The sequence below is a fragment of the Physeter macrocephalus genome, chromosome 5 (genome assembly GCF_002837175.3).
Source record: "Physeter macrocephalus isolate SW-GA chromosome 5, ASM283717v5, whole genome shotgun sequence".
NCBI lineage: Eukaryota > Metazoa > Chordata > Mammalia > Artiodactyla > Physeteridae > Physeter > Physeter macrocephalus.
The window spans coordinates 87479561-87506232 of record NC_041218.1 but is presented as its reverse complement, the minus strand read 5'-3'; the positions used below and the strand labels follow the sequence as shown (position 1 = coordinate 87506232).

At 36.0% G+C, this 26672-nt stretch overlaps 1 protein-coding gene across 1 annotated transcript in view; it reads right to left on the bottom strand.

Moving 5' to 3' along the window:
- The window catches only part of MAGI2 (membrane associated guanylate kinase, WW and PDZ domain containing 2), a 1419801-nt gene that overhangs the window by 492705 nt on the left and 900424 nt on the right, over positions 1–26672 (bottom strand). The window contains exons 5-6 of the mRNA XM_024115935.3: positions 25104–25314; positions 13719–13798 (exon numbers count right to left, since the gene is read on the bottom strand). Coding sequence (XP_023971703.1) covers positions 13719–13798; positions 25104–25314 — 291 coding nt within the window. The remainder of the gene's footprint in view (positions 1–13718; positions 13799–25103; positions 25315–26672) is intronic.

Here is a 26672-nt window from a genome sequence, read left to right as displayed (position 1 = left end):
CTAAATAGACATTTCTCCAAAGAAGATATACAGATTGCCAACAAACACACGAAAGGATGCTCAACATCACTAATCATTAGAGAAATGCAAATCAGACTATACTACAAATATAAAATTCAAAACTACAATGAGGTATCACCTCACTCCAGTCAGAATGGACATCATCAAAAAATCTACAAACAATAAATGCTGGATAGGGTGTGGAGAAAAGGGAACTCTCTTGTACTGTTGGTGGGAATGTAAATTGATACAGCCACTATGGAGAACAGTATGGAGGTTCCTTAATGGAAGCAACCTAAGTGTCCATCAACAGATGAATGGATAAAGAAGATGTGGCACATATATACAAAGCAATATTACTCAGCCATAAAAAGAATCGAAATTGACTTATTTGTAGTGAGGTGGATGGACCTAGAGTCTGTCATACAGAGTGAAGTAAGTCAGAAAGAGAAAAACAAATACCATATGCTAACACATATAAATGGAATAAAAAAAAACAAAGTGGTCCTCATGAACCTAGGGGCAGGACAGGAATAAAGACACGGATGTAGAGAATGGACTTGAGGCCACAGGGAGGGGGAAGGGTAAGCTGGGATGAAGTGAGAGAGTAGCATGGACATATGTACACTACCAAATGTAAAATAGATTGCTAGTGGGAAGCAGCTGCATTGCACGGGGAGATCAGCTTGGTGCTTTGTGACCACCTAGAGGGGTGGGATAGGGAGGGTGGGAGGGAGACACAAGAGGGAGGGGATATGGGGATATGTGTATACATATAGTTGATTCATTTTGTTATACAGGAGGAACTAACACAACATTGTAAAGCAATTATACTCCAATAAAGACGTTAAAAAAACAAATCTTGAAACAACTGAAAATAGAAACACAAAATACCAAAACTTATGGGATGCAGCAAAAGAAATACTAAGAAGGAAATTTATAGTAATCAAAACCTATATTAAGAAGAAAGAAATCCCAAGTAAGCAACCTAATTTTATGTCTTAAGGAAGTAGAAATGTAAGAACAAAGTAAGTCCAAAGTTAACAGAAGTAAAGAAAATACAAAGATCAGTTGAGAAATAAATGAAATAGAGACTAGAAAAATAAGAGAAACATCAACAAAACTAACAATAGGTTTTATGAAATGATACATAAAATTGATAAACCCTTAGCTAGACTAAGAAAGAAAAGCAAATACTCAAATAAAATCAGAACTGAAAGAGACGATATTACAACTGATACTACAGAGATACAAAAATTTCAGGAAAGACTACTACAAACAATTATATACCATAAATTGGATAACCTAGAAGAAACGAGTAAGTTCCTAGAAACATACAATTTATCAAGACTAAATTATAAATAAATAGATCTGAACAGACAAATAATAAGTAAGGAGACTGAATCAGTAATCAAAAACCTCCCAACAAAGTAAAGCTCAAGACCAGATAGCTTCATGAGTGAATTTTACCGAACATTTAAAGAAGAATTAATACCAATTCTCCTCAAATTTCTCCAAAAAACTGAAGAGGAGCAAACACTTCCAAACCCAATTTATGAGGCCCGCATTACCCTGATCACAAAGCCAGTTAAGGACGCTGGAAAAAATATTACAAGACAAAAAAAAATTACAGGTCAATATTCCTAATAAAGATAGATGGAAAAATTCTCAACAAAATACTAGGAAACTGAATTCAACAGCATATTAAAAGGATGATACACCATGATCAAGTGGGATTTATTACTGGGATGCAAGGATGGTTCAACATACATAAATCAATAAATATGATATAGTACATCAATAGAATGAAAAATAAAAACTATAGATTATCTCAATCAATGCACAAAAATAATGTGACAAAATCCAACATCGCTTCATGATAAGAAGTTTCAACAAATTGGGCATAGAAGGAACATACTTCAATACAAAAAAACATTTTTGACAAGCTCACAGCTAACATCATATTCAACGGTGAAGGTTAAAAGTTTTTCCTCTAAGATCAGGAACAATACATAGGCATCCATTCTCACCTTTTCATTTAACATAGTACTCTAAGTCCTAGGCACAGCAGTTAGGCAAGAAAAAGAAATAAATGGCATGTAAATCAGAAAGAGAGTAGTAAAATTGTCTGTGTTTGCAAATGATATAATCTTATATATAGAAAATCCTAAAGAGTCCACCAAAAACTTGTTAGAACGAGTCAAAGAATTCAATAAATTTGTAGTATAGAAAAACAACAAATAAAAATTAGTTTCATTTCTGTACAACAAAAAACTATCTGAAAAACAAAATAAAGAAAAAAATCCCATTTACAATTGCATCAAAAAATATTAAGGAATAAATTTAAGGAGGTCAAAGATCTGTACAATTGAAACTATAAGACATTGATGAAAGACATTGAAGAGGCACATATAAATGGCAAAGTATCTCATCTTGATGGATTTGATGAATTAGTATTGTTAAAATGTCCAGCTACCTAAAACCATCTATAGATTCAATGCAATCTCTAATAAAGTTCGAATGGAATTTTTCACAGAAAAGAAAAAACAATTGTAAAATTTGTATGGAACGACAAAAGATCCCAAACAGTCAAAGAAATCCAGAGGAGGGAAAAACAAAGTTGGAGGCATCACACTTCCTCTTGACTTCAAACTATATTGCAAAGCTAAAGTAATCAAAACAGTATAGTACTGCCGTAAAAAAAGACACATTGACAAATGGAATAGAATCAACAGCCCAGAAATAGGACTTCCCTGGTGATGCAGTGGTTAAGAATCCACCTGCCAATGCAGGGGACACAGGTTCGAGCCCTGGTCTGGGAAGATCCCACATGCCGTGGAGCAACTTAGCCCATGCTCCACAACTACTGAGCCTGTGCTCTAGAGCCTGTGAGCCACAACTACTGAACCCGCATGCCACAACTACTGAAGCTCACAGCCTAGAGCACATGCTCCACAACAAGAGAAGCCACCACAATGAGAAGCCCACACCACAACGAAGAGAAGCCCCCACTCACCGCAACTAGAGAAAGATCATGCGCGGCAGCGAAGACCCAATGCAGCCTAAAATTTATTGATTAATTAATTAATTAATTTTAAAAAGGAGCCCAAAAGTAAACCTTTGCATTTACGGTCAAATAGTACTTGATAAAGGAGCTAAGAATACTCAATGGGGAAAGGATAATCTCTTCAACAATTCATGTTGGGAAAACTGGATATTCACATTCAAAAAATGAAATTGGACCTCTATCTTACACCACTCACAAAAATTAACTCAAAACATCTTAAAGACTCAAATCTAAGACCTGAAGCCATAAAAATCCTAGAAGAAAACACATGGACAAAGCTCTTTGACATTGATCTCGGCAATACTTTTTGGAAATGACAACAAAAGAACAAGCAACAAAAGCAAAACTAAACAAGTGGGAAAACATCTGCACTGAAAAAAAATCAGCATAATAAAAATGCAATCTATAAAATGGCAGAAAACATTTGCAAAACATTTACCTGGAAAGGGATTAATATCTAAAATATATAAGGGACTTGTACAACTAGCAAAAAAAAAAAAAAAAAATCTAATTTAAAAATGGTCAAAGGAGGGCTTCCCTGGTGGCGCAGTGGTTGAGAGTCCGCCTGCCGATGCAGGGGACACGGGCTCGTGACCCGGTCCGGGAAGATCCCACATGCCGCGGAGCGGCTGGGCCCGTGAGCCATGGCCGCTGAGCCTGCGCGTCCGGAGCCTGTGCTCCGCAACGGGATAGACCACAACAGTGAGAGGCCCGCGTACCACAACAACAACAACAACAACAACAAAAAAAATGGTCAAAGGACCTGAATAGACATATTTCCAAAGAAGACATATACATGACTAACAGGTACATGAAAAGGTTCTCAACATCATTAATCATCAGGGAAATGCAAATCAGAACCACAAGGAAATATCATCTCACACCTGTTAGAATGGCTACTATCAAAAAGACAAGAGATGTTCAAAAGGAAACCCTTGTGCACTACTGGTAGGAATGTAAATTGGTGCAGCCAGTATGGAAAACAGCATGGAGGTTCCTCAAAAAATTAAAAGTAGAACTACTACATGATTCTGAACTCCCACTTCTGCATATATATCTGAAGGAAATTAAATTATAACCTCAAAGAGATATCTGAATTCCCATGTTCACAACTTTATTCACAATAGCCAAGATATGGAAACAACCTAAGTAGCCACTGATCAATGAATGGATAAAGAAAATAAGATATATATAAATGGTATATTATTCAGACATAGAAAAGAAGGAAATCCTGCTATTTGCGACAACATGCACAGACCTTGAGGGTACTATGCTAAGTGAAATAAGTCAGAGAAAGACAAATACTATATGAGCTCACTTATATGTGAAATCCTAAAAAGCTGAACTCATAGAAACAGAGCAGGATGGTGGTTGCCAGGGGCTGGGGAATGGGGGGTAAACAGTTGATACTGGTGAAAAGAAAGAAACTTACAGTTATAAGATGAATAAGTTCTGAGGCTCTAATGTACAGCATAGCGACTACAGTTAATAGTACTGTATCATATACTTGAAAGTTGCTAAGAGAGTAGATCTTCAATGTTCTCACCACACAGACACAAAAACATAATCATGTGAGTTGATGGATGTATTAACTAAATTGCGTTAATCATTTCACAATATATATGTGTATCAAATCATCATATCGCATGCCTCAAACTGACACAGTTTCATTTGTCAGCTATACCCCAATGAAGGTGGAAACACTTTTTAATGTTTTACAATTTCCTATTATGGAGATTATTTTTCTTTTTATTGATATATAATTAAAGTTTTCTGTAATACAGGAATGTCATCTTTAAATTTTGTAAAGACCTACTCTATGGACTATTATGTATTCAATGTTCATAAAGTACTATGTATGCTTGAGAAGTGTACTCTCCATTCGTTAAAAGTTTTAGATCCAGAATACCTTTTCTGTTATTCAAATCTTTCTTCTTATTTTTCTCTGTTTAATATATTGAGTAGTAAGAGAGGTGCACTCAATCATACACTCTAATAGTGAATTCTTCAAATTCTTTTTTTCAGATTTGTCACTTTTCCCCCCTCTCTGTATAACTTGAAGCTATACATACAAGCATGCATACAAGTTCAGAATTGTTATCTCTTCCTGATTAACTAAAACTTCTTTCTCTTTCTCTCCTTCTCTCCTTCTCTCTTTTTAGAAAAGAATAAACTAGGGAGCATAATTCTCCCTAATATTAAGTCTTACCACAGAGCTACAGGAATCAAGAGAGTGTGTTACTGGCACAGAGATAGACACATAGACCAATGGAACCCACTGATTTATGACAAAGTTGCATTCACAATCCAATGGAGAGAGGATAGCCTGTTATACAAATGGTGCTAGAGTAACTGGATATCCACAGGGAAAAAAACTGAACCTTAACCTAAACCTTACACCATATAAAAAATTAAGTAAACATAGACCACAGGCTTAAATGTAAAATGTAAAACTATACAATTTAGGAAAAAAACATGAGAAAATCTTTGGCATCTAGGGCTAGGTGAAGAGTCCTTAGCCTTGTTATCAGAAACATGGTTCATAAAAGGAAAATTTGATAAATTAGACTTTATTGAAATTAAAAACATTTTCTCTGCAAAAAACCCTGTGAAGAGGATGGAAAGACCAATTACAGACTGGGAGATAATGTTTGTAAAGAACATATCTGATAGAGAGACTTCTATCTAGAATACATAAAGAACTCTCAAAACTGAATTTAAAAAAAAAAACAGTCTAATTAAAAATTGGTCAAAAGACATGACCAGACATACTCTGAGAAGGATATATAAATGACAAATAATCACATGAAAATATGTTCAATATCATCAGCCATTAGGGAAATACAAATCAAAACCACAATACAATATCATTACACACCTATCAAAATGGCTAAAATAAAAAATAGTCGTAACACCAAATGCTAGCAAGTATGCAGAAAAACTGGATCACTCCTTCACTGCTGATGGGGATGTACAATAAAAGAGTATAGGCACTCTGGAAAATAGTTTGGTAGTTTATTCTAAAACTAAAGATGCACCTGCTATAATAATCTAGCAATTGCACTCTTGGTCACTTATCCCAGAGAAATTAAACCTATGTTCATGCAAAAACCTGTATACAAATGTCTGTTGTAGTTTTATTTGTATTAGCTAAAAACTGGAAACAATCCAGGTGTCCTTCAGTGGGTAAATGCTTAAACAAACATTGGTACATAAAAAGTAGCAAACCATTGACACGCACACTTGAATGGATTTCAACGTAATTAAATTGAGTGGAAAAAGCAATCTCAAAAGTTTACACACTGTATGATTTTACTGTATAACACATTTGAAATAACAAAGTAATTGAAATGGAGAATAGGTTAGTGGCTAAGGTTTGTGCCGTGGGAGGAGACGTATATGGCTACAAAGTGGTAGATAAGGGAGCCCCGTGGTAATGAATCTTTATTGTGGTTATAGTTATGTGGAGCTACACATGTGATATAATTGTATAGAACTACACACACACAAATACAGACACAAACGAACAACTGTATAACTGGTGAAGTCTGAATAGGTTCTGTTCATTGTACCAACGTCAATTTCCTGATTTTGATATTGTATTATATATATATAATATGTTAATGTGGGGGAGGCTTCATGAAGGGTGTTTGGGACCTCCCTGTAATCCTTTTGTTATTTTCTGTGGATTTATAATGCTTTTAATAAAGTCCTTTTGTTATTTCCTGTGGATTTATAATGCTTTAAAAAAAAGTAGCAAAATAATTTTGCTACTGTGTAGAAAAGATTCAATGATGTCAATATTATTTTTAAACTTGTGTGCATTAAGGAGTAAGGATAAGACACAACTTATTCCTAAGCATAAATGTAAGTTGAGAAATCAAGAACTAAAGGAGGACAAAATTTCATAATCCTTCTGTAGGTACTACTTTATAGCTAAAGTAAATATTAATAGGTAGAAGGGAAACAGATAAACAATTAGTGAAGGAAAGATATTCCAAATATTTAACAACTTTAATTGTTTGGACACCGACCCATCAGAATAGAATGGGACCAATTAGAACAAATGACAGCCAGTAACAACCCAGAATCTGGTACCTGTGCACAACAGTGCAATATCCATCCTATATGATTTATTTTGGATTAATATTATTTCCTCTCCAAAAGATTTATAGTCTTAAAATATTGTTTTTTCTTAGTACTCTTGAGCTGAAATCATGGAAAGGGTACTATATTATTGGATAAAGCAGATCTCAAAGTGCTGCTATAGAAAATCATGACTACAGTAAGTCCCCTACATACGAACCTTCAAGTTGAGAACTTTCAAAGATGCGAACTTGCGTTTGCATGTCCAATCACATAAGTTAGTTCACGTGTTTGGTGCACATTGTCATGTGTTTGCATCCTCTACAAGTGGTTGTGCTTTTGTGTACTTTACTGTATAGTACTATATAGAGTACAGTGGTACAGTATCTTTATTTCAAGCCCAGGATATCTGGAAGCAAGCATAAAAGCAGCGGTGACGTAGCTGGTACTGCTAAGAAGTTCCAAGCGATGACGATGGAAACAAAACTGAAAATAACTGAGAGAGTGGAGAGAGGTGAAAAGATGGTAGATGTCGCTCATTCTTATAACATTGAACTCCTTGCTATGCAACATAAGGAGCTTACTAATGAAGACCTGATGGAACTGGAGGCCCAAGGAAAGGACGAAGAAAGACAAGAGGAAGAAGAAGTAACTGAAGAACCAAAGAGATTCATGACCCAGGAAATGGCAAGGGGTTTTTCTTTATTTGAGGAGGCACTGTTAGTTTTTGAGGCACAGGACCTGAACATAGAACAATACATGAAGGTTGTAGCAGCCATTCAGAATGCAGTCCAGTGCTACCGTGTCATCTACGACGAGAAAAAAAGAGCTACTATCCAGACATCACTGGATCATTTTTTCAAGAGAGTAGATAGAATTGAATCCAGCAAGGAACCAGAACCTGTGCCATCCACGTCAGGCCTGAGTGAAATTGCAGCTTGCCCTCCGTCTCCTACTGCTGATAATCCTTCAGCTCTACCATCTCCCATCTCCTTTCCTCCTCCAGTCAGTAACTCTTCCTGCCTGTTCCCTTGATGACAGCCCCTGGATGCCAGATGTTGTGCTGTACTACTGTACTTTTCAAGGTACTGTACTATAAGATTAAAAATGTTTTCTTTATGTTTTGTGTTTGTTTTTTAACGTATTATTTGTGTGAAAAGTATTGCAAACCTATCACAGTATAGTACTATATAGCTGATTGTGTTAGTTGGGTACCTAGGCTAACTTTGTTAGATTTACAAACAAATTGGTCTTACGAACGCGCTCTCAGAACGGAACTCGTTCGTATGTAGAGGACTTACTGTAACACAAATAATTACCAGTTAGTGAAATAAGAACTAACTGCTTCTGTTAAGATATTTTAAATTTCCTCATTTTTTTACAAAAACACTCAAAATATCAGTACAGAAACAAAATACACAAATTAGTCTGTTCATAATATTTAAACATTAGGAGTTCAATATTTACATATAAATGAATCTTTTCAACTTTAAAGTTTTAGTACTTGAATAGTTAATATTTTTAGAGTCTGTTTTTTATTAATTCTTCCTAGTGAAAAAATTTCAAGATACTTAACAAATATAATCTTAGCAGGCTTATCAGATTAGAAAAACACATATTCAAGGGATATATTAATTTGATCATATTTAATCTTGAGAAATTAGGAGCTCTGATTATCAATACAAATTTAATGAGAAAGTAGGCCAAAGTTCCTATTTAAGGGAAATAAATTATGTAGTCTAGAAAAAGAATTCGAACTATGAAAATAAAAATACAAGTATGCATGTCCAAATTTTTCTGTCATTTCTATAAAACTCATTTAAGAAATGACCTGAAAAAGAAAAGAAATGACCTGAAATTAATTAGCATTTTCTATTATTTTAGAAAGGTAACCTCCTTATCTTGGAAAAAATCCATTTAAGAAATATTATGAAACAAAGCTTATGCCATCTTTGTTCATGAGCATTTTGGACATAGCTTTTTCTTTTTTTTAAGATAGATTAAGTAATAATTCAAAGCTTTAGTTAATGTAAGTTGAAATGCAGTTTTCATGTAGGTAAAAAGGTTAAGATTACGTGATTTTTTTTTTCCTATGATAACATGAAACAACTCACTTACAATTCACAGATACAGAATACAGAAATGAAGTCACCCAATTCATACAGCTCTAATTATAACTTTGTGAAATTTAGAACTAGTTTAACAGAATGGAGGGGGGGAACCTCCAATCTATTAATATTAGGCTGGAATTAGCTAGCTGGATAAGTTTTGCCTACATGGGTTTGTTCTTTTCTACCTCTTCAGGACACCCTAGAGAAATTAAAGGCTCTTAAGGTAGGCCAACCATTCTGAATTTCTTCCCCGTTGTCTTCTATGAGACTAATTTGTTGGCTCAGAGCATACTCGAATGAAAATAAAGAAGCAGTTATTTAGAGCCTATGGTGCAACAAACTCTGTCCTTTTTGTTTGTGAAACTAAATGTGCATGAAATAGATATCATTTCCATTTACAGGTAAGAAAACCTAGGCTCCCAGAGATTAAGTACCTGCCTAAAAGCCCACAGATTTGGATTTGGAATAGTGTTCCCTGACTACGAATCCTACATAATTTCCTCTCCTGAATACAATACTGTAGTCATACTGATTTCAGTCACTTTTCAACTTTATAAAGAGCCCTACCGGGATTGAATCACTTTTGATATTGACCCTGATTCAGTGATTCATGTGGAATGTGTCACCACTGGCATGTTTATGATTGGAAATATCTCAGACAAACATCACAGTGCTGATTCTCAGGACTGGGGACAATATGATGGTGCTTTATATACAGTTCAACCAATCTTGCATCCACATTATTTAATAATTAACTGTTACTTCTGTCGCATTTTGTAAAAGACTATCTTGACTTGCTAAACAGCACTCCCCCAAATCCTAATATTAGAGTCTTGTAGTAGGTGGAGACGTTTTTCTGCCATGTAGACTGGTGCTAAAATTCCAAAAATGCACAGAGCTGTGACAAAGGCACAGAACACAATGACTTTAGTATTTTCAACCATATTTTGAGAGAAGGAAGTATGTTTTTATGTTTAGTGGCTGTGTTATCCTTCAAACAAAAAAGCAAAATGATTGCTTTAGTGTCAACAGAATAAGTAGCTGTTTAATAAGTATTTGTACTGAGCCATCCATGGTGGCTTTTCCCTCCTTGATACCAATGAGAAAACATTTGCTAGTTTTTTCTCTCACCCAAGAATAATTTAAATCAGTTGATACCTCCTTCCATCTCTCTTTTACTTGACTTCATCTTATTATAGGTGACTAAGTAATTACCTTCAGGCATCTATGTAAACAGAGCTGAAGAAGCATACATTTACAGATCCATATCTACATACACACACATACATATGTGCATTCATAATAGTATGCACACACACATAACATGGAATTCAATCTTGAGGGATTAAGTATTATTATAATGATAATAAGGAATTTATAGCATGCAACCCAGTAAAGTCTAAAATGTACAATATAAAAATTACTGCACTAAAATTTCTGCTTCCAGGTAGGATGAAGTGAGCAGGTTAAGAGAACACATAGAAAATCTAGATCAAATATAACAAATAAACAATACAAAGGAATCAGAGAACTGCCGAAACAACAGATCTAAAACGGTCTAAGAATCTGAAGAGGAAAGAATCCTGGAGAGGTAAGGGAGGAATGTTGTAGATGATTTTTGTTGATTCTGGGCTGTGGAAAGAATTCAGACTTGGCCTGGGAAGAAGGCCATCACTGGGGTTGAGAGAAACCAGCAGACTGTTGCAGAGTCTTGAGGGACTGACAAAGCTCTAACACATGCCAATCATTCCATGATGACATCTGTCAAATTCAGAAGATGCAAGGTCTGGAGGCAAAAAACTAAGCTAAAACCCCTGAAAAGCACCACAGATTTTTGGTAGTCTTGCATTACTGAGAAGAAAAATATTTTTAAAATATTGGTGTTCAAGACCTGCCCAGGGGCAGGCTCCACATGGATACACCAGGCCAGGGTTCATCCTCGGACCGAGTCCAGCCTGCCCCTGTGTTTTGTATGGTCCAAGAGCTAAGAACAGTTTATATAATTTTAAATGATTGAGAAAAAAATCAAAAGAAGAATAATATTTTAATTCATGAAACGCACATTTCTGTGTCTATGAGCATTGCTTTATTGAAATATATCTATACCCTTTATTTATATATTGACTTTGGTCACTTTTGTACAACAATGAGTAGTTGCGAAGAAACTGGGTGACCAAAGCCTAAAATATTTACTTCCTGACCCTTTATAGAAAATATTTGCTGACCTACAATAGGCTATTAGTTGAAACTCTGGGTGGGCAAACACCCTAAGAACGAAAGCAAACCAGAGGTAGACTGGGTCTCACCAAAGCTCAACCCAACCTCATGTTGGCTCAGCTCTGACTGGATTAAGGTAATTAGCCTCCACTCTATCTCCGTGGTGGAAGAAGGATAAATCTTTGCTAGTGAAAGATATTATCATCTTAAGCCTCTACAATTTTATACATATTTTATACATATTTCAGCATTCAGAAAACTACTAACTTTTTTGATCTGAGCTGACCTGTGATAGATATAAAGAAGCCTGTCTTAACTAGTAGGCTCAACAGCAATCCATTAACATCCAACATTTTAAACAAGCAGTTTTAATCTATGTTATTTAAAGAAAAATAAAACAGAAGTAACAGTATGACCAAAAAGCACTTTTCTTGGCAAGAAAACTTAAAATATGTGCCTGGAACAATAGCATTCTAACTAGATGTTAGTTTACATTGTAAAATACTCCAGTAACATATGAAACAAAATCTATGAATTACTTATTTTGTAGAAAAAGAAAAATAGTAATTAACCAGTTATAAATCATTCTGAGCTATAAGACTGTATTCTAGGACTCATTTTTTAATATCACATGAATTCACAGGTACTGGTATCATATTTTAGGCATCTACCATGCTGAGAAGACAGATGAGTACAGACATGGGAAAAACTGACAACATTGAAATGTTACAGTTATGCAAAATGTTAAACCTACATCTCTCCTAGGATTTTAAAATTTGACTTTAATAGCCTTTTATAATGAAAAGAACAACTCAAATGTACAAGATAGCTGAGAAGGTCAATAGGTACAGAACTGCAAAATCATTGAATTCATTTTAATTAGTGTATATATATATATATATATAGTTTTATATCTGTGGCATCACTAAATCATAACTCCCAGATATAGCAGATCAGGTCATTTTAATTTATAACCTATCATAATTTGCAACATATGTCTTATTAGTGCCAATGAAATGTAACCTAATTGTGCTCAAAGGTCTCAGGTCACAAAATAATTGTAAAAGATTCACACACATGTAGCTATACTTTTATACAGAAGGCATACAGACATAGCTATGAATATAAAATTATATGTAGTGATAAAAATTAGACATGTATGCATTCAAATATGTACATATAACCGGTAAACTTATTTTTTATTTAGTTCAGTTGTATAACCAGCTTGTGAACAGTTACCTTATAACATAGGAATGAACAATATTATCTTGATATTGTCAGAGAAAGACAGAATTACCATTAAAATAAAAGGACTTTTACAATTATAGACTTTTTAAAAAGTTGACTTTCTAAAAACTTTTTTAAAAGTTTAAATACTCCTCATCACTTTCCTCACTTTTAGAGCTCTTCAATGATAGATGCCTCTGAACAAGGCTCTAATAATTTGATCAGATAAAGGCTGTGAATGTGGTCAAATAATGAATCATCAGGAGTATACGCTATTTATCATTTTAGACGAATTATAAGTACTCTTTTAACATTAAACTCAATGTTAAAAAAACATAAGTATCAGTAACAGACTTCATTTATATAATTTACTAATTTAAAGACAAGGTTTACTTTCATCTAATCCTCAAAATTATTTTTAAAAACTCTTCACATAGATGAAAACAGTCAGTTTTTAAGCAAATTAACGTCATTACGTTGGGGACTGGAAAATACTAAAGATAACCCAGCACATTCATGCAATTAATTGTTGTATTTAAATGTTTGATTAAAGGAAAGAAGCCATACGTATAAATCTTTATATCACCGATTCCTTAATAACTAGAAGAATGCTATGCCTCAAAACACAAAAATAAAATATTACTTATACTGCCACAATACTTTTCTCTATACACCATATTTAATTCCAATGAAAAGATCAGAGTCCTCAGAGAGACATATTGCAAACAAAAACTCCCTAGTAGGTGGTGGGAAGTCAGGCCAGGAGTCAAACAGAACCCATAGAGATGACAGAGCTGTGATGTCCAGCACAGTCCCCTCAGAGAGAAAAAGGAAAACCACATGACACTGCTGAAATGCCGAGTTAATTCTTTCTCCTATCTGGGCATTAAATATTACAGCTTTAAAATTGTCTCAATCAGATTATGGCTTCTTTAGACAAGACCCTCTTTTAAGAAACACACATTCTCAAAGTGCAATGCCGAAACACTGTAAAAACTTAAATAACCTACCATTTTCTTTGCATTCTTCTGGAGGTTTAGCCTTTTTCGCAAGTCGTGGATCCAGCCATGATGTTGTCTTTGTGTTATGGCTGAAAAGAAAAGAGATCACTCTGAACAGACACATACTGAAAGGAATCAAGTTTATTCCTTAAGAAAAAAAAAAAAGAGGGGGTTAGACCAACAAAATTGCAATCGATACACTTAATTTGCTTACTGGTTCTAAGTAGCCCTGAAGGAGGTGTAAGAGTAATCGTGCAAGGCAGCTGTAAAATTGGCAATCTCAGCTCCCTGTCCTCAAAGCAGCTATTTTTATTAAAATCAACTAGAATGTTGCCAAGTTAACCTCATTGAAAATGCAGAACTCATCCAGAGCAAAAGGAATTTATTACAAATACAGGATTCTCCAGTTGGAAGAGCACAGTTCGCAGGCTCTGATACCGTTTCCTGAGCTTTGCAAAAGAATTATTTTCATCTTAAACCTGCCCTTTCATAAATGGTTGTTTTGTTACTCTTTAACTACAGAGCTGGTAGAGGCAGTACAAAAGTGATGCAAATTATAGCATGTTCTTGGGAGTCCTACATTTTCTCAAAAAGTAATTAATAGCAATTTCATTAACCCATATTTAGCTATCTTCCATCTACATACTTTCAATCCAGCTAGGAAGATAGATAAAAATGTCTGTACTCTAGCATTTCTGGAATGGAATTCTGGGAATTAATAATTTTTAATGACCATTTCATTTTAAAAAATGTTTTCTGGGAAGTCTTTTGCCAGAAATTTAAAAAGCAAAGGAGAGAGGTTATTAGAGCACTGTCTTGAAAAGTGGTCCTGGAATTACCTCCATTGGAATCACCTGGTGGACATATTAACAATGCATATTCTGGTAGTTTGGTAGTTCTCATAGAACTACCAAATCAGAATCTTTGAGGTGGAGCCGCAAAATCTCCATCTTTGGCTAGCACGCCAAGTGATTCTTTTTTTTTTTTTTTTTTTTTTTCATGCTTGTCAAGCCCTGAGCATTTCTTTTTTTTTTTTTTTTTATAAATTTATTTATTTATTTATTTATTTTTGGCTGCGTTGGGTCTTCGCTGCTGTGTGAGGGCTTAGTTGCTCTGCGGGCGTGTGGGATCTTCCCGGACCAGGGCTCGAACCCACGTCCCCAGCATTGGCAGGTGGATTCTTAACCACTGCGCCACCAGGGAAGCCCCCAAGTGATTCTTATGCACACTGTAATTCGTTACTTGAGAACTACTCCAAACCATACATTGGAGCTAAAATCTTTACTGTGAATAGCGGTCTCAAGTTATCTCATCTACCAATGGACAAATTATCAAGGATGTGACATCTGTGAGGGCTTCAGAAATGAGCAGTCACAGGTGTAGAAAAGTGACATTTATATAGGGAAGAGTCAGAATGCAATGTGAAAGGAAAAAGTGGGCAAAAAGGTTGGAAATGTAAACTAAAGCCAGATAACAAAGATCTTTGAACACAGCTGTAAGGAAGTCAAAATTATAATATCAATTCACATGTATTTTCTCTTTCTTCAGTGAAATTTAACTATATTTTATCACATCAGAGCTACAAGTGTTAGCTAAATCATCTGATGAACCAATCTGCACTTAAAGCAAAGTTCAGAAAATTCTCCCAGGAAGCATATTTCATAGCAAGCTTCTAGAGTTTAAGTGCCTATTTAATGAAGGGAATTTCAAGGCAGAAAGGAGGAAGGATGGAGTTAAGGTGGGCTGTGGGCAAATGATTCCGGAGTGTTAAAGCTCTCTTTAAATAGTGTTTTCTGGATCATGGTACATCTGCCTAAGTGTGGAGCTATCTCCGATCTGAGAACTGAGACATTAATATCCTTGGGTCATGAAGTTTCTGCTCTTAAAGAAGATTCCCTTTTATTTCTTACTTTCATGTGGGGTAAAGAGAAAATAACTCTCCAATCATTTTCTTCACACTTAGGAACTCCTCAATGATTGATCCCTCGGAGCAGGGCTCTAATAACCTGATGAGATGAAGTCTATGAATTTGGTGAAATTATAAATTGTCAGGAGAGCATGCTAGCTTTTATTTTCCTCCAATGTGACTTTTGTAGAGTGTGATAGTGCTTCATTATCGACTATAAGAAGGATGTAAAGTATTGCGGTATCTCATTCTGGTCCTCATTTACAGTCATGTCAATATCATCTAGTCTTTTTCTCTCAACGAAAGACTTGATGCCCATGGACAGAATGGGGGTTATGACCATCCTGTTGTGAGGATAGTTGCACTGCGTTCAGTGCTTGCTGCTCCCATTTGAAAAATAAAGTCACTGTAAAGATGCTCTTTATAGACATGCCTCAGTTCAAAGTGTGTGTGTGTTGTGGTGTGTGTGTGTGTGTGTGTGTGTGTGTGTGTGTATGAGTGTGTTGATGTCTATGTTTTTATATACTAGCAACAAATTTGGGAGGTGACTAAGGAACATAAACTTCCCTTCTTTTTACCCACATCTGCTTCTTCCAAATTCTTCCCCCCTTTTTGGAGGAAAGTCATTTCTAAGTCTCTAAGACATATTCACAAAAGCACACACACCTATGGATGAGTATGAAGGGGCCATTACTAAGCCACCGCAGGGAGTCAAATTACCATTTCTATACCACACCACCATGGGTCTCAAATACTGGCTAATTTAGTAGAGACGCATGAATTTCCTACCTTTCCTGAGTTTCTATAAAACATTTCATTACAGGATGATTGTTTTTTAGGTTGAGCTAGTATTAACGGTATGTCACTTTAATAGATTGTGGCCTCTCCCGTTGCGGAGCACAGGCTCCGGACGCGCAGGCCCAGCGGCCATGGTTCACGGGCCCAGCCGCTCCGCGGCACGTGGGATCCTCCCGGACCGGGGCACGAACCCGCGTCCCCTGCCTCGGCAGGCGGACTCTCAACCACTGCGCCACCTGGGAAGCCCACTTTAATAGATTTTGACAGCTTGAGTCTCTTATAGTTAACAGCATTTTTAGCTGATCCTCTGAAATGATCCTGAAGGAAAGTGGGTAGTAGTTACCTCCAGCAATTGTCGCAAACATGACATGAAGATACCGCACAGTATTTTTCAACAGTGGTTCTCACAAGCCTTGTAATTTGCATGCTTCTTCAAGATGCCTCACAAAGGGAATATTTTTAATGCATTTAGGAGACAATGGACCAAGTGGCTTTTCCACTTCCCTTAAACTATATATTTTTAAACCTCAACAATTCCATTTGAAAATAGGATTCAACATTGGGCAGGAGACTGTGTAAAACGGGACAGTTGAAGGATTTTTCACAATCTGCACACTAACCTTCCTCAAGTTTGAGGATGTCATTTCCTTTCACTTTCACTGCTAGAGCAGATTCAGATGCAGAATACCAGTTTTCTGCTTTTCTCCAAATCGTGGGGAGCACAAATGACAGGAAGGTAAGAGGCTAATGTTGTATAATCTTGTACTTCAATGCTAGTTTCTTTAACAGGGACACATACACATATAGAGGCTACATTTGCAAAGAAACTTCTTCTAGCTGAGGAATGGAACACACATTTTCGAGAAACTTTGAATCATAATAATATACTACTGTATGTATTTTTACGGATAACGTTAATGTGAGGATTATGAAAAGTGAGAGATCAAGTGGAGTCAGTGGCTATTCAAGTTGTATAACTGTCCTATTTAAAAATCCGGATGAAAACCTTACAACATGGTCTATCCGTAAGTCTTCTCTGACTTTAAACTAAGTCTATCTGGAGGACTGGAGCAAACCAGAAGTAAAATTTCATTCAACTTTGCAATTCTAGTTTGAATTCATATTAGAATGGCCTTGATGACGTGATAGGCTAACTTGCAATGATTAGAAGTTTCTGGATATTTTGTAAGTTTAACCTTTGCCAAATTGACAAAAGCAGCACATTAAATAATATCTTATCTTTTGAGGAAGCGTTCTTCTCATACAGAAAATGCTTTCCTTCAACAGGAAAAGCTGCTGACACTATGCCACACCATTGTAAAGTTATTCTTACTATCTTGTAACATTTCCTGATTGTCTACTTTGTCAGGGACTGTTCTAGAACTTTCACAGCTCACTTCATTAGATGCTAATGAGTCTCTGTGGCTCGTATTTTTAACTCCATTTTACAGATAGAGAAAGGAAGGTTGAGAGAAGATAGGTAATTTGTCCAAGGTTACACACCTAGTGCATGAAAGTGAAAGAGCTAGCATTAAACAGACATATCTGATTCCCAAGGCCAAAGTTTTTTTTATGATCTGAAACCAGAGGCATACTAAACTTAAAACTTTGCTTTTGATACGGAGGTGCTTTATTTCACTCCCTTGGGGGGTAATCAGAGCTCTTTTTCCCACCTCCGTAGCCAGTGGTTTACAAACTGAGACCTTGATCTCCTACGTGAGAATAGTAATCACTGATTAAATGACTGTGTTGAATGCCTTGTACTTAGTAGGTATTATATCAAATTGCACTTGCATAGAGATGATATAATCACTGGAAACATTTTCTCCTTACAAACCTGAATATTCAAATCACTTTAAAATCAGATTTGAGTATTTTTCCAGAATAAAGTCTTAAATGGTGATTTATATAATCTACATATGAATATTAGGTCTTAGAGGTTATAAAGAATTAGGTTAATAAAAATGCTATCAAATGAGTGGGGTGTCTATTAGGAGCAAAACAAAATTGTCATATAGATCATGCCACAGTCTATCCTCCATTCTATTTTTTCATTTACTCTATGTTTGTCCAGTTGGGGCTCAAACTCCATAATGGTTTCTTAGGTATATATAAGGCTCGATTCAAACCCAATTTTAAGACAAAGCCTCTTTTCCTTTCTCTTTTCATTGTCTCCTTTTCCTCTCTCCTTCCTACCTTTGTCTTGACACCAAGATCAAAATAATGTTTTCGCTACTGCACAAATACTGGATGACATTTCATCAAGTGAAATCTGATTAGTAGAATAAGAAACTTTTATCAAATACACTCCTTTCCTTAGCTCCATTTTCTCTAAAAAGCGGTAACAGACTTAGAACGACGACAAACACGTTGAATTTAAAAAGTTCTCCGAAAAAGCCAATTCTGAATCTCAGTCTTTATCTGATAAACTGTATTTTCATCCTGGGAAATACTAACTCAGAAGACTAATAAGAGATTGAACTCAATAGTATCTGATGGCATGAAACATAATACCCTTTTGAACAAGGTAAACAAGGCCCAGGTAAGTATTGGCGAGTCCTTTGAGCACTTCAAGATGTATGTGGATGTTAAAGTTCCAACAGTGGTCACGTAGGTTCAGGCTCCGTAGTAACATAGAGATTATTGACTTATGTATTTTTAAAAATGAACAGTAGTTCTTAGAGGAATATAGACTGATTCCATTTTATATTATAGTCAATAAAATCCTCAGAATGATTACACTGCTTTCTGGAAGATTTTGTCTTCCCTCTAGATCATCATTTCAAAAGGAAGAACTATTAAATGCAATGATTGGATACATCTAATTGATGCTGAGCAGCAGCTTTTTTGTTGAAGACTTGCATTGTGAGTTCATATTTGCTAAAAAAAAAAAAAGACTTGCATTGTGAGTTCATATTTGCTAAAAAAAAAAAAAGACTTGCATTGTGAGTTCATATTTGCTAAAAAAAAAAAAAGACTTGCATTGTGAGTTTGCTCCTGTCTCTTCTATCTTTACATTGGTAATCCACACAAAAAACTGTCAATCTCTACAGTGGTTATCTGTTTCCTAAATAATATTCCTAAATGTCATTAAGCATATGAATATATGAGTTTGCCATCACATTGTCTTTCATATGTTTAGAAAAAAAAAAAAGACTTGCATTGTGCTCCTGTCTCTTCTATCTTTACATTGGTAATCCACACAAAAAACTGTCAATCTCTACAGTGGTTATCTGTTTCCTAAATAATATTCCTAAATGTCATTAAGCATATGAATATATGAGTTTGCCATCACATTGTCTTTCATATGTTTAGAAAACATTTTTAAAAGCAGTTTTATCACAAATATTGCTTTGGATATTATGGCTATCTGTTGCATACTGTTTTGTCTAAAACACGTATTTTCTGTTTGGAGGTTGCACTAGAATCTTGTGCAGAAAAAAAACATATAAAAATATTCACTATAGCTACTGTTATTGCAATACAAATTGCAGAGGGTAAGTCAAGACAAGAGTTCACGACTCATCGGTATGTGCTGAGCCTAGAACGAGAAAGCATTAGGCTTTAGCAAAAGAACGCCTTTCCTTTTCAATAAATTTCTCAAATATTTTGCTTCTTTTAATAAATAAACGTGCTAAATTTGTTGAAAATGGTAATTGGCGATTTACATAAAACTTAAGGAAATACAGCAACACAAGAAGCAACAGATTGTGTGTCTTATTTGGAATTTAAAAGCAAATTCAGCCTTTACAAAGATTGGGGAAACCATGTACAGCCATGACATTTTTCACAGATGTGATTTTCAGTTTCAAAAGCTTGCCTTTAAAAAATCTATTATTTAAGATGACATAGCATTCACTGCCATTCAGGAGGCTGGTAGTAAACAAATAGGTTCTTGTTGCCGTTTTGTTTTTTGCCAAAGCAATAGCAGTCTCTTGTATGTCACTAACTAAACTGACTCCCAAACAAAGAACTAATTTAATGGGATTCCCAAAGCATGTCAATCCAGATTAATCCTGCGGCAGCTCTTCTTTATGGAACACTTAGCCTCTGCAAAATGAATTTCTGGCTGAGAAACTTATAAAACAAATACCACTTGTACTACAAAAGTTTTTTTTTCAGCCAATGCCTGTTTATATATTGGAGGTAGTATGGGATAATGGCAATGGCTTTGCAGGGTCACAAAGCTATAAGACCTTGGGAATGTTAATTTGTCCAAGGGTGCCTCAGAATCTCACCTATAAAATGGGGGTACCTCAGATGCTTTATAGGGTGGTTATGATATAATACATGTAAAGTACGCACCATGGCAAATTAGTTAAGAGCAAGGACCCTGGAGCCAGAGTACGTCCCATGAAAACATGAATCTTGTCAGTTTTGTTGACCACTATATTCCTAGGGTTCAATAAAATAGTTCCTAGCACACACTATGTGCCCAATAAATATGTGCTGAAAAAATGAAATCAAACATCCTGGCTTTGTCAATTCCTGGTTATATGACCAAGGGCAAGTTACTTACCTCTATAAGTCTCAGCAGCTTCCTAAAGTGAGAATTAAATGAGCAAAGTGTAAATGCTTAACATACTAGCTATTACTGTTAAACAAGCTGAACACAGCTTGAAAAAAGTAGGCACTCGATATGTGGTAACTGTTATTACTAATTTGAATTTACAATTAATATACTGTCTATTTTAAAAGATAATATTAATGAAAAAGATATTATGAGTTAAGGTAACTACTGGCTTTAAATAATGTTATGTATTTGAAAGTCTTTTTAAAATTGCTAAACATGTGACATTATAAATGCTTTAAAGCATGTTTGGAAGAGTACATTCACCTGCATTTAAAATTCTGTTGTTTAAAAATACTTTCTCATATATTCACCTTTTCCCATTAAATATCACTGTAAGTGACAAAAGGAATCTGCTTTTATTATTCATCAAAGGAAGTAGTTTTGAAGAGTGGGAAATACAGTTGGCCCACGTGTTCAGTATTGAGAACAATGACAAAAATTCCTCTCATATTCTAAATGCAGCACTTGTAAAGTACTGAGATATAAACTACTTTGCAATACTGAGTAAATCAGTAATTATTTTAAAACATTATTGCATGGAAGACAAAAAAATGAAATTACTTATTACCTTAACTCAAAACCCACCACATATATATATATATATATATATACACACACACACACATACATACATGTATGTATACATATACATATATGTGTATTTCAAAAATATATACGTAAATGAACATTTCAGCATAGGTAGAGTTCCCCTCTTCTACTCAGAAGTGAGTATATAAATATATATATATATATATATAAATTTTTACACAGAACTGCAGGGTCCTTCTCCTTTATTTCACTTATTTTATATTTTATCATGATATTTGTTCCATTGGAAACAAGATTCAGTAAAGTGTAATAAGGACGTGTTACCTACCGGGGGAGACTTCCATTACTCTAAGCAACTCTCGCAATATTCGTACCAGAGTAGTTTTCACTGGTATCATCAGCTCTCCTTACCTCACAAATCTCTAATTTTTTGTCTCTTCTACCTTTTCTTCTGTCTGTTTTACCTTCCTCTTAACTTACTCTACTTTCCCTTTTTATTTTCTTTTTTTACTATAATTTTGCTTCAGGACTGCAAACTTTTTTTTTTTTTTTTTGTAGTACGCGGGACTCACACTGTTGTGGCCTCTCCCGTTGCGGAGCACAGGCTCCGGACGCGCAGGCTCAGTGGCCCTGGCTCACGGGCCCAGCCGCTCCGCGGCATGTGGGATCTTCCCGGACCGGGGCACGAACCCGCGTCCCCTGCATCGGCAGGCGGACGCGCAACCACTGCGCCACCAGGGAAGCCCAGGACTGCAAACTTTTATGTTACAAATAATATTTGTTTTTTAAGTTTCTTGGCCAGAAATTCTGGGACATATCATGACTTAGTCCCTAAGAAACTCCTAATGCCCCATCATGGTCCCTCTCCTGTCCCTGCATCCTTCTCTACCAGATTGTTTCCAAGGGACTTTTATAGTAGAGAGTTAATTTACATAAGAATTCATTATGAATTCAACAGCAAAGGTACCCACAGATTAATGACAAGTGGGTTGAAATGTTGATCTTGTCAAATGTAGTTAGGAAGGAAAGATGTACTCCCGAGCAAAGAGTGAAAGCAGTCAGAAGAAAATGAACTGAGAGAAAAGTACAGCAGAGTGAAATGCAGGTCGGTGAGAAAGGAAGAGGCAGTGCAGGTTGTAATGGTGTGAAAATGAGGGACCAGATGAAAAAGACACTGATCCCTCCCGGCTCTGTGATACCTGAGCTTATCACACTGCGTCTTGAGAGTCAAAGTAAGCTTTCTGAAGGAAGACAAGACAGATCTCAGATCTCAAGCTGGTCCTGGTGAAGGGTGGACCAGGGGATGCCTCCGTTCTGTGAATGACTTCTTTAAGCAGGCATTTGCCACTGCCTCTTACATTAATCACCTTTCCGTCACATGCTCACTTCAACCCTTACTCCAGGCTTCTTCTCTCTCCCTGACCTCGGGATGAGTCTCCCTCAGCACTAGCATTCTCACTGCGAATCAAACTGTCTCCTTTTTTTTTTTGTCTTAATTTTTCAGCTCAACATCTCCGCTCCTAATACTACCAGTCTTCTCACTGGTCTTTGCAATGACAGTTCCTATACCTGGAGTGCTCGATCTACCTTTGACCAACTTTTCAAGTCTACGTTATTTTACCTTCCCTAGGATGCTTCCTTTTATTAAGTCTACGCTAAGCGTATCCTTCTCTGAATAGTATCACAAAACTCAAAAATCAATTGTTTACTAATTAACTATTCCTCTTATTCTCTCTTCCCCAACTCGACAATAAATTTAAGAGCAGGGACAAAATCTAATGAATCTTTGGATTCTGACACTGGATGACTGACTAGAATATTAACAGAGTCATTTTGGTCGATCCTCCCAAGTCCTGACAGAGCCTCATCATTTACTATAAACCATGAACACAACTTCTGTCTTACGAGAAGTCCTTTTTCTCCACAATCCCAAAATCTGACACAGTTAAAAGGGGAAAGTTTATTTTATATTCATAAAAAAGGAGGTTTTTATAATTGCAATTGGAAACACTGTAAGGAAACAGTTTTTTCATCAACTTGCCATGCTGGTTTTCTTTTATTACTTCCACATGTCTTACTCTGCCTGTATTATATAATAAAAATGTGTATGTCAACAGTCTCCCTGTTCTGAACATCAATTGTTCTGAACACCAATGCATGACCTCACACCTAGGGTTTATATTTTGACTTCTGGTCTGCAGTGGTGCTATGCTATGCTTATCAATAACAAAATTATGTTTTTGATATAAATACTTTTGAACATTAAAAAAATTCTATATGACTTTCTCTTTTCCAATTAACTGATAAAAGATGTCTCTGGGTCATTGATTATAGCAATAAGAAATATGCAAGATATTCTTATTCTTTTTTTTTAAACTTATAAGATTTGTCAAAAGGTGAATGGTGGCAATATATTTTCTGCATTTCTCATCCATGTTGGAGTCAAGCAGAGCACCAGGTAATTACCTGGTTATGTATTTCCTTGGCCACATGTTACAAAGTTTTCACGTGAGAATTAAATATTGGCATGTGGTAACATTTCAATTTCACAACTGAGTTCTGCCTATGGAGATCTAAGTCACAAATCACTCCAGGTAGGGAAAGGGAATCTAGTTTTAATATTTTTCTCAAATAATCAGAGTTTACATATTTTTATCTACTATCAGCACTGAAAACGTCAGATTCTATTAATTTATCTCTTTGAGTCTTCTACAACTTTGAGGGAATAAGGGTTGTTGTTCGTTTACAATATTTTTAGTTTTTATTCTTTCTAATGAACATTTTGATAGTCTCATGCACATCAACAATTTTGAGCTAAGATCAACTTAGGAGTTTTAAAAAGTTGTTCTACTCCTAGAAGATAAAGAAAAGGAAAGCTAGACAATGTTGTTAACAAAACATATAAAAATTCAGTTTGGGAAAAAAAGTCCCTAAAGAAAGAAAAGATTAGATTGAGTATGTATCACTAGTGAGTTCAGAATTAGCATTTCATTTTCCTTGCCAAGTCATAAAAATGGTAAGCAACAAATAGAATGGAATTTAATAAAAATAAGTACGATGAACTATACAAACACATGATTTTATTGACACCTGACCTCAGGGTCAAATGCTTAAAACATTCTCATTTGTGACTAGCAAGTATTTTGCTCTCAATAGTTGCATCCTATTAAACCATTGGACATGACGGTTGAGGTTTCCAGCGATCTGATTTAAAGGATGGGGATTATCTCATTTGAACTACACGGAGGTCTTGGAAGGGTAGAGTAAGCATTTCCTCATGACAAGTTCACTATTTCTAATTCAATAATAACATCACATGGAGATTTGCCTTTTTAGTCATGACTGCAACAAATTTTACAGTGGTATTGTTTAATTCATTCTTTGATTTATAGCTGTAAACTAGGATCTTTAATTGTATTAAGGTGCTATCCCCTTCCTCTCTCACGAAGAAGGAAGCTAATATCACAATTCATGAAATTCAATACTTTGACCACGTATCCATTTACAACATCATTTATGTACTACTATGATCTTTGTGGAAATGTTTAGAGAAATGTGTGAAACTCACTCAATGAAGTAGACTTCACCCTTCTCTGTATAGGCCATTTCCCAGTTATCAGGCAATGGGTCTGATTCTTCATGCTCTTCAGGTTTAGTTGGTTTTGCATCATCCATCTGTTCCTTCACCTCCTCGGGCTGACTATACACTGGTGCAGGATAAGGCTGGGAGGGTGTCTCCCCTGAGGCACCTGCACTCTTGTCTTCATGTTCACTGGATTCTATGAGAGAACAGGAGCATACGGTTAGTCACTCGAGCCACTGTAACTTCTGAGTGAGTGTGGGCTATGCTCATCAGGGAATGAGCTCTATGAAGGCTAATAGGAAAAGCACAATTGTAACCAGCTCTGAAAATGATCAGTAGGCCTATTGGAGTTCCCCTCTCACTCACCATTCTCGCCTATCCTTCAGCTAATTATTGCTGATGACTAACCTGGACGACCATTTCACAGCGCACGTGTGGCAGACAGTGTAATGCTCCCTAAGCATGCCCATGCCCTACTCCCTGGAACATGTGATTGTCACCTTACATGGCAAAAGAAGATTTGCAGAACTGATTAAACTAAGGACCTTGCGATTGGGGGATTATCTTCAATTATTCAGGTGGGCTTATTTTCATGACAAGGGTCTTTACAAGTGTAAGAGGAAAGCAGAAGCGGAGTGTGAGAGGGGGATGTGACTACTAAAGAATGGCGAAAGAGATGCACGGTTGCTGACTTGGAAGGTAGAAAGGGACCAAACACAAGCTGAGAAATATGGGTGGCCTTTAGAAGCTGGCAAGGCAAAAGAATAGATTCTCTTCTAGAGTCTCTAAAAAAGAACAGTTTTTCAGACATCTTGATTTTAGCCCAGTGAGACCCAGGTCAGACTTCTAACCTACAGAGCTGTATGATAAAATATATGCATTGTTTTAAGCCACTAGGTGTGTGGCAATTTGTTACAGCAGCAATAGAAAACTAATACAACAGAGCAAAAACTAAAAGAGATGCATACCTTGAGAGAAATGGTAAAAGGCTTGGGGGACAGACCCAAGGGTACCAACATGCAAATGGTATGAGACCCAGAATGAGGAAAAGGGCCACATGGAGAAGAAATAACAACTCAATAAAAATAGAATATAAGTTGCCTAAGATGAAGAAACACTTGAGTCTGAAGATTAAAATGGTTCACTGAATCTGAGGCCAAATTAATGAACCATAGATTTCACCTAAACACACCTAGGTGAAATTTCCAAGCTCCAATGTTAAAAAACAACTTTACCAGCTTCCACATTGAAGAAAATTACCAAAAAAAGAGGAACAGAAGATCATCAGACGTTTCATCTATAATACCCTAAGCTCAAAGACAATAAGGTAACATTTGTAGTAACTTGAGGAAAAGAAAAGTACAGCAACCCAAGAACTTAACTCTACCAAAATATTATTCATCTATCTAGGCAAAAGAAAGTCACTTTTTTTTTTTTTTTTTTTTTTTTTTCCCGGTTCTCAGGCCTCTCACTGTTGTGGCCTCTCCCGTCGCGGAGCACAGGCTCCGGACGCGCAGGCTCAGCGGCCACGGCTCACGGGCCCAGCCGCTCCGC